Raw genomic sequence first — 9,975 nt, 5'->3', positions numbered from 1 at the left:
ATAAGTTTTTCAAAGAGTAAGGCTTTGTATAACGAGAAGTAGATACTCAACAAAAATAGTAACCTATGAACAATAATCCGGTGCTCTCCAGAAAACTCCAAAACTGATGAGAAGTCCTTTTATCTTCCCTGACCTCATAGGAAAATCAGTATTTATCAAAGTGAGTACTTATTTTCTTCCACCTTTCATTATTGCATATAAACAAGATTTATATTGCATTCAGTGAAGAGAGTTGATTTCCTAATTGTAATATTTACTGATACCCAATTCAGTATTTTCAGACATAGGCAATGTTTGTATATAGGGACAAGGCAGGGTATCAGAAGGACACAACATCATAAGCAATGTCTTATATGAGATAACGTATTTCCCCTAGAGCCATTTTATAATTTGATAAGATATGATTGTATTTTTCTGTTCGTTGGATTATTCCTGACTCAGCGAATGCTGGTACTGCTATTTTCATTGTCTGTAGTATCATGTCAAACCACTAACGCTTTTACGTTAAACTGCCATCCTCATTATGAGCTGTACGGTAGTACGCAGAAGTACCTCAGGTCCTTAATGTACGGAAGGATATAAAAGCAAATTCAAGAATCTGTGTATATCTCATCAGTGTAATTTTTCTCTATTCTCTTGAGTAATACAGTGATTTTTACTGATCTTCCTTTAAAGTACAGGATCTCTTTATCTAAATGGAATTTTTAAATGAAACTTCATTATATCAAACCAATGACAGTGACCTTGCTTTCTCCCAATTTGCTCAAATTTCATCTCACTGTTTTAGTTATTTTCATGAGAAAATACATCTGATTTGTTACAAACAACTTACTGAAAATGCCCCTACGTATGGACATATTTTAAGTGAACTTAAATTAAAGATATATTAATGTGTTTTAAGAAAATTAGTAGATATATAATCTAAAAGACTGATACGCTGATGGTCCAATTTTTGTCATGGAGTCAAAGATGGGGTAGGAAAGGGCTGGGGTCAGTTAAATGGATAACACGCTACTCAACGTATTCATCATCATATCCCTGTCATATAAAGTAAGTCACACTAGAAGAATTTACATATACATGTGTAAAGAAAATTTCTTTTAGGTAACTTACTGTCATCATAATTGAAAAGTTTTGATTCATATTATTCATAGTGGCTTTGATTGCTTAAAATCTACCAGATGATACTACATAAAAGCTATTGACAATGCTGATGTTTCTACCCAGAACAGGTCTTCTGGTAGAACTAGATGGACAAGCACAATCTAACAGCGCTGAGTGAATTCACTCTGATGGGAATCACAGACCGCCCTGAGCTGCAGGCTCCATTGTTCGGGCTGTTCCTCATCATCTACATGATCTCAGTGGTGGGCAACTTGGGCATCATCATCCTCACCAAGATGGACTCCAGGCTACAAACGCCCATGTACTTTTTTCTCAGACACCTGGCTATCACTGATCTTGTTTATTCAACAGCCGTGGGACCCAAAATGTTGGTAAATTTTGTTGTTGATGAAAATACAATCTCTTATTATTTTTGTGCTACACAGCTAGCTTTTTTTATTTTGTTCGTAAATGGTGAAATTTTTATTCTGTCAGCAATGTCCTATGACCGCTATGTGGCCATCTGTAACCCTCTGCTCTACACAGTTATCATGTCACAAAGGACATGTTGGGTGCTGATGTCAATTGTCTACCTCCACAGCACATTTGTTTCTCTTCTAGTCACCATAAAGATTTTTAATTTATCCTTCTGTGGCCACAATGTCATCAGGCATTTCTACTGTGACACTCTCCCCTTGTTATCTTTACTCTGCTCAAACACACATGAAATTGAATTGATCATTCTTATTTTAGCAGCTTTTGATTTTATTTCATCACTCCTAATAGTTCTTGTTTCTTACATACTCATAATTGTATCCATTCTCAGACTGAACTCAGCCGAGGGCAGGCACAAGGCCTTCTCCACCTGTGGATCCCACCTGACTGTGGTGGTAGTGTTCTATGGGACTTTAATCTTTATGTATCTGCAGCCCAAGTCCAGTCATTCCTTTGACACTGACAAAGTGGCTTCCATATTTTACACCCTGGTGATCCCCATGTTGAATCCCTTGATCTATGGTTTGAGGAATAATGATGTGAATTATGCCTTACATAGGACTTTGGGACAATTATGCAATATATTTTCTCAAAGCTCACTATACCGTATCATTTATACAAATTACAGTATGGGCTTTAAACTTTCTTCTGTGTGCCTCCAGAGGGGATAGCAAGCACAAAAGCACAGATAACATATATTTCTATATTGCTTTCTATCACTCACTCTACTGAGAGCTGTAAGAAGATTAATAAATGTGTTGCCTTCCTTGAGCAGGAGTGATGCATTATAAGCATAATAATTCAGAAATTTTACAGTATATTAGAATGTGTAGGAGGTAATAGATTTAAAAAGAATTAAAGATGAAGAGTGAATAAGCTGATTGGGATAGGGAAAGAGTAGTAGATACATGAAGAGTTTGAAGTTTCAGGTATTTTCTTCATGCAGTAGAAAAAAATGTGTAGAAAGTATGGGTGTGTCCGTGCAAGTGTGTATGTATGCATGCACATGGCCTGTTTGCACAAGCATGTGCAAACCTTCTGTTATAGCGGTCATACCATGCCCTGCCCTGGTGTGTCTAATTCTAACTGCAAGAAAGCTCAGTGCTGCAGGATGATGCGAAGCACTCAGTCATCTGAATTTGCTCAAATGTCTGCATTCTAAACCTTGAAATCCCTCTTTCATCATCAGTGCCTTTACTTTCGTATTTGAGTACTCAGAGTCTGTTTACTTTGTTAGTACTATTATTATATTGTAATAGTAATAGAGCAGTAACAAAATACAGTTAGCATATTCAACAGGATCAGCTCAGTATCTGGTTTTATCTAAATCAACTCATTTTGTCTCTGTCAGTGGATACACCAGTTAAGATAAATTCATTGACCTCAACCATAGGTATTTCCAGATGTTTACATTTTTTCCCTACTGGATTGATATTGCTTCCTAATTGCTGATTTTGTCTCAAAGACTGTTTTTGTCTACAAAAAATCTACTCTGCTTTACATACGGCATGGAAAAAAATGTGCAGCGTCTTTTCTACAGCCGTGTATAACATATGGTTCCTATAAACTACGTCGTGAACTTCAAACCTTGTCTGCGTGCCTCCATATCATTCATATAAGTTACTTGATGGGCTTTCAAACTTTATTCTGAGTGCCTCCAGACCGGACAGCCAGCACAAAAGCAAAGATAAGTTCAACATATATTTCTACGTCACTTTACTAAGAGCTCTAAATAGATAATAACTAAAACAATGAGAAATGCTGCAGTTCTTCAGCAGAGAGATGAATTATAAGCATAATAAGTAAGAAATTTTATAGTATATTAGAATGTGCTGGGGGTGATAGATTTTAAGAAAATGAAAAGGAATATGCTGAGCGGGACAGGGAAACCAGTAGATACAGGTAGAGTTCCAACTATCTGGTGTTTTCCTAGGCCAGTAGGGAAAAAAAAAAAAAAAAAACTGTAGAAAGGGTGTATGTGTGTGTGTGTATGTGTGTGTGTGTGTGTGTGTGTGCCAACACATCTGTTTTGAGCTCATTCTCTGCCCTGGGGTGGGTAATTCTGGTTGGAAGAAGGCTTAGTGGGGTGGGATGATTTGAAGTACTTGGTCATCTGAATTTGCTCAAATGTCTACTTTCTAAACCTTGAAATCCCTCTCTCATTTTTTTTTTTTATCAGTGCCTTTACTTTCATATATGAGCCCTTAGAGTCTGTTTACTTTGTTATTATTTTTATTATTATTTTATTGTAATAGGAATATAAACAATTACTAAACAAAGTTATTAAACAGGAACAGCTTGGTATCTGTTTTCTCCAAATCAGCCATTTTTGTCTGTATCAGTGTATATACTAGTTAAGATAAATTTACTGAGGTCAGCCACAGAAGTTTCCAGGTTTTTACCTTTTTTTTTTTCTCTACCACATTGATATTGGTTCTGAATTTCATGTTTTTGTCAGGTAGATTGTTATCCTTCTCTCTCTAGAAAACAATATTTTTGTATAGAAGACATTCTCTAATTGTTTATGCACCCTTCCTTACATAAGAGTTCTAATAAAACTGTAGTAAATCCATACATGAAACAATACTCAGCAATAAAAAAGAACACATTACTGATTTACACAAAAGTGTGAATGGGCCTCAGTAGAATGATTTGAGGTGAAAAAAGCCCGTTACAAAAGATTGTTGTTAGCTGCCACTGCGTAGACTCCAACACATGGTGACCTCATGGAAAACAAAACAAAATGTTGCCTAGCCCTACGCTGTCCTCACGATCATTGGTATGTTTGAGTCCATTTCTGTGGTGACTGTGTCAATCCATCTCATGGAGGGCTTCCCTCATTCTTGTTGGCCATTTTCGTCACCAAATATGATGTTCTCTTCCAGCAACTGATGTTTCCGGATAACATGTTCAAAGCAAGAAAGTGGACAACGTTGTCTTGGAGACAACAAAATATCTACCATTAAAGAATTTTGGTTTTGTTAGGTGCCTTTGAGTCAATTGCAACACATTGCAACCTATAAGACAGAGAAGAACTGCCCTACAGCGTTGTCTAGCCTGTAATCTTTATGGGTGCAGATAGCCAGGTCTTTTTTGCTTGTAATGGCTTGATGGTTCACACTGCCAACTTTTCAGCTAACTGTGGGTATTTGTACATTGCACCAAAAAACCACATTCCATTAAAGAAAAGACAAGTGAAATATATATGTGTATATAAACCATAACTAAACTTGTTGCCGACCAGTCGATGTTGACTCACAGTGACCCTATAGGAGAGAGTAGAACTGCCCCATAGAGTTTCCAAGGAGCGCCTGGTGGATTTGAACTGCCGACCTTTTGGTTAGCAGCCGTAGCACTTAACCACTACGCCACCAGGGTTTCCATATATGTATAGAGAGAGAGAGAAAGAGAAATATAATAAAGGAAAATAAAACAAACAAGCAAAAAACCTAAACTGACAGGTGATGTCAATTGAGTATAAAATGAGAAGCAAGGGTAATATTTCTTTTCCTGAGGTCAACAAGAAAGCAAAACAAAACAAAGAAAGAAACAAAAAACCCTGAACAATAGCAGTAACAGCAACAATAACAACTGCAAACAGGAAGTGATACCTCACATATGCACAGTGCATTATTTTATTCTATCTAAGTATTTTAAATAATGTAATAAAAAAAACATATAAGCTCTTCATTTTGTCATCCATTTGAAGAGACCACTGAGGAAATGGGAAATATAGATAGCCCTGATTTATAGATACAATATTTTATTCCAAATCCCTGTGTGGTTAAAATAGTACGTTAGCAAAAAGAAAAATGTAAGAATGTATGAAGTAGATAAATAGAAATATGCATAAACACTGTATGAAAAAAAAACTTGCTCACTGGTGAAAACCAGTCATCCTGGACATTTAACAGACAACTCCCAGGTATTTTGTTAAGCTTTCAAATGCTTCAGGGACAATCAACAAATTGCTTGGCATCTCCTCAGGGAATATCACCAAGGATGAAAAGCAATCCATAAATGCTTCTCACTATGCCATGTTAAGCAACACATGTGGGAGTCAAGACAGAGGCTTCATTACGGGTAAAAAGATAAGACTGTTTCCAAGTTTTACCAATAACCAGAATGTTTCAGTGACATTTGCAGGATCCCACCTTTATTCAATGGCAACCAAACCCAATGCCACCAAGTTGATACAGACTCATTGTGACCCTATAGGACAGAATAGAACTGTCTCATAGGGTTTCCAAAGAGCACTTTGTGGATTTGAAAGGCTGACCTTTTGGTTAGCAGCCATAGATTTTAACTACTAAGCCACCAGGCTTTCCATTCAACGGCCAAGTGAATGCAAAATAATAGGATTTCTGATTCAGTTCTGTGCACATTCTACTCTTCATTAGTTCTTGAAACTAGGGTCTCTCCCTCCTCTTTTTCTTCATATTATTTTTCAAATATTCTCAATTTGTTTCAGAGGTTATATGCTTATAAGCATCTTTGAAATATTATTATTATGTGGCTAAATAATATTTTTACTTTATATAAGTAATTATATGAATAAAAGACAACAGACAAGGAAACCAGTCGGAATCAGTTCTGGCTCATACTGGCCCACGTGTGTCAGAGAACTGGGCCCCACAGAGTTTTCAATGGCCGCGGCCTTTCAGAACTCGATCTTTCTTTCTTCCAAGGCATCTCTGAGTGAACCCTGTTTTCTTCGGTCTGTGATCAGTACCGACTCCATGGCACTTGACAACAACAGCTATTAAGATTACTGGGGATCATTAAATATTTTAATGAATCACAGATTACTTCAAATAATAACTGCAATAATATTTAACTTGTATATCAACCTGTTCAGTTAGTATTCTCTCTCTTTCTCTCTCTCTCTCATTTTCAGGAGCCCCTTCAAGGAAAACCCATCTAAGTGGATTTGACAAATTTATTTTCTTTGGGAGAGATAGGTATCACTGAGTTGTGTGGTGTTCCTTTTGGTGTGTATGATTGCTATAGTGGGAAGCTCTTGGAAGTTTACATTAACCATAACAACACCTAATATATTGCATATTTTCAACTGCATATTTTCATCTTAGTCTGTGTGAATGCCACAACCTACAATTCCATGGTGTTCAACCTTTGCAACTGCGTGTGGTACTTCTGCCTCTCTCCATTGTATCATCTTGGAATGTTTTTCCCAGGCATGTAATGAAGCACTCAATAAATAAATGCATCACTCAAATGTTAGCTTAAGAAAGAGGTTTTAATTTATTTTAAAAAAAGAAGGGGGAAAAAAAAAAAGAAAAGAAAAAGTCCAGTAGTGGGGACTGATGGCTCTCATCGATTCAGTAGCTCAGCAAAATCAAAGTTAATATATTTGCCAATTCCTTGACCTTAAATTAAATTCCCCCCAAATTGAAGCACACACATCAACAAAGGTCAGGAAGCAGAAGACAATGGGGAATAAATTTTCTCCTCACAGCCCTCCTTTTTCAAGGAAGTAACATCAATCCTATATTTATTTTTTAGAAAAGGTAGCTGAACTTCTCAAGGCAGGAGCTCACAAATCCTGTGGACCTGCCCCTTTGTCCAGCCACTGGCCTGAGGGGTTCAGTGACTTGCAGCGCCCTTCATCCTGCCTAGACCTGTGTGGGCCAATTCAACACCACATGCCCTTATTAGCATAAAAAGCAGGGCGTATTCCTGAAGCCAAATTTCAACTGCAGGAGCCAAGGGGGAGCTGCAGATTTGTGATATTTGACACCATTCTGCCTCTTAAGCATGGGCCTCACTCACCCACACAAGGGGTCTGAGGGCTGGCTGCTCCACCCACTCCATCTAGCCACCCATGACAGGCATATGAAAAGAAGTGGTGCCTCCTAGTCCCTCCAGCCAACAGCACTGGATTCCCAAGAACAGGCTGCAATACCCCTGCCCACCCCCCTACCCACATAGACATATGCCTACACCTACACCTATGTCTTTTTCTATATCTATACCTACATCTACATTTACATCTATATCTATATGTATATCTATATCAGGGGTTCTCAACTTCTTCCTTACTGATATTTTGAGCTAGAAATTTTATCATTGTGTGGAGTTACCCTGTATATAGTAGAATGTTGAGTAACATCCCAGGTTTCCATTAGATACCAGTAGTACCCATCTCCTACTTGTGACATCCAAAGTGTCCCAGGCATTGACAAATGTTCTTTCAGGAGCAGATATTCCCCAACTGATACTAAGTTAGCTTTCTCTTTCTCTCCCTATTCTCTCCCTTTCTGTCTCCCTGTGCCTCTCTGTCTTTACGTACCTATGCTTTATTTGTGGGAGGTGGGTTTGCTTTGGAAAGTTTGTATTTACCTTATCCATTTAGCATATTGCCTTTGTATACTAAAAATCTACCAGATGGTACCACATAAAGCCTAATGACTACGCTGATGTCTCTCCAGAATAGGTTTCCTGATAGACCTAGATGGACAAACACAATGTAACAGTGCTGAAAGAGTTCATTCTGACGGGAATCACAGACCGCCCAGAGCTGCAGGCTCCATCGTTCGGGCTGTTCCTCATCATCTATACGATCTCAGTGGTGGGCAACTTGGGCATCATCATCCTCACCAAGATGGACTCCAAGCTACAAACTCCCATGTACTTTTTTCTCAGACACCTGGCTATCACTGATCTTGGTTATTCAACAGCTGTGGGACCCAAAATGCTAGTCATTTTTGTTGTGGATGAAAATAAAACCTCCTATTATTTTTGTGCTATACAGCTAGCTTCCTTTCTCATGTTCATCATTAGTGAATTTTTCATTCTGTCAGCAATGTCTTATGATCGCTATGTGGCCATCTGTCACCCTCTGCTCTACACAGTCATCATGTCACAAAGGATGTGTTGGGTGCTGGTGGCAATTCCCTATCTGTACAACACATTTGTTTCTCTTCTGGTCACTCTAAAGATTTTTAATTTATCCTTCTGTGGCTACAATGTTATCAGTCTTTTCTACTGTGACTGTCTCCCCTTAGTATCTTTGCTCTGCTCAAACACACATGAAATTGAATTGATCTTTCTCATTGCAGCGTGTATTGATTTGATTTCATCCCTTCTAATAGTTCTTGTTTCTTATCTGCTTCTTTTTGTAGCCATTCTCAGGATAAACTCAGCTGAGGGCAGGCAAAAGGCCTTCTCCACTTGTGGATCCCACCTGACCGTGGTGGTCGTGTTCTATGGGACTTTAATCTTTATGTATGTGCAGCCCATGTCCAGTCATTCCTTTGTCGGTGATAAAGTGGCTTCCATATTTTACACCCTGGTTATTCCCATGTTGAATCCCTTGATTTATAGCTTGAGGAACAAAGATGTGAAATATGCCCTATGTAGCACATGGAAAAAAATACGCAATATCTTTTCTACAGTTTGACACATCATATGGTTCATATAAATTAAGTCATGGGCTTCAAGTCTTGTCTGTATGCCTTCATAAGTTACAATGATCACAAATACAACCTGCATGTATTGATAAATTTCCTTCTATGTGTCAGTCACTCTTCTAAATGCATTGATGAAGAAAAGAGTAAACAAAAGAGTAAAAATGTTTTCCTTCCTTGAAGGGAAGAAGTGGATCACAAAAAATAATTAGGTAAATTTTTATTGTACAGAAGAATGTGTTGGGGTCCTATTGGCACAGTGGTTAAAGCGTTTGGCTGCTAACTGAAAGGTCACCAGTTCGAACCCACCAGCCCTTCTATGGGAGAAAGCTGTGGCAGTTGGCTTCCACAAAGATTTACAGCCTTGGAAACCTTATGGGGCAATTCTAGGGACCTTAGGAGTCAGAATCTACTGGACAGCAGTGCGTTTTTTTTTTTTTAAAGAATGTGTTATGTATTTGGCTATAAACAAAAGCCTTTGCCATTGAGTACATTCTGAGTCATAGCAACCTTATAGGACAGGGTAGAACTGCTGCATAGGGTTTCCAAGGAGCAGCTGGTGGATTTGAACTGCTGACCTTTTGGTCAGCAGCCAAGCTCTTAACCAGTACACCACCAGGGCTCCAGGAGAATGTGTTGGAAACTACAAAATCAGGCAAAGCGGTTAGATATGCTGAGTGGGAGTGGGAAAAAGTACCAGGTACAAAAGAGGAATTACAATGATTCTGGTATTTTTTTTCACTATTAGAATAAACTTTGCAGAGCCAGTTCTTGGGTTTTTGTATCTGTGGTTGTGTAAGCCCTTGCCTTTTCATAGCTCATGAGGGGGTACTGGGTTCAGGCCAGGGTATGAGGAGTCTCAATGCAGTGTGATAATTTGAAGTACTTAATTATTTAAATTTGCTCAAATATCCCCATTCCAGACCTTAGGGTTCCTATTCTTTTCCTA

The 9,975-nt window shown here is 38.2% G+C and overlaps 2 protein-coding genes across 2 annotated transcripts; both read left to right on the top strand.

Moving 5' to 3' along the window:
• Positions 1-1,250: 1,250 nt before the first annotated feature.
• LOC126080445 (olfactory receptor 8K3-like) lies at positions 1,251-2,270 on the top strand. Its single transcript, XM_049891664.1, has one exon. The coding sequence runs from the start codon at positions 1,251-1,253 to the stop codon at positions 2,268-2,270; it is 1,020 nt and encodes a 339-aa protein (XP_049747621.1).
• Positions 2,271-8,071: 5,801 nt separating this feature from the next.
• Positions 8,072-9,019, top strand: LOC126080444 (olfactory receptor 8K3-like). The gene has a single exon (XM_049891663.1). It carries the CDS (start codon positions 8,072-8,074, stop codon positions 9,017-9,019), a length of 948 nt encoding a protein of 315 aa, XP_049747620.1.
• Positions 9,020-9,975: the final 956 nt, after the last annotated feature.

Source organism: Elephas maximus, chromosome 7 (genome assembly GCF_024166365.1).
Source record: "Elephas maximus indicus isolate mEleMax1 chromosome 7, mEleMax1 primary haplotype, whole genome shotgun sequence".
In the NCBI taxonomy this organism is placed as follows: Eukaryota; Metazoa; Chordata; class Mammalia; order Proboscidea; family Elephantidae; genus Elephas; species Elephas maximus.
This window is presented reverse-complemented; position numbering and strand designations above follow the sequence as displayed.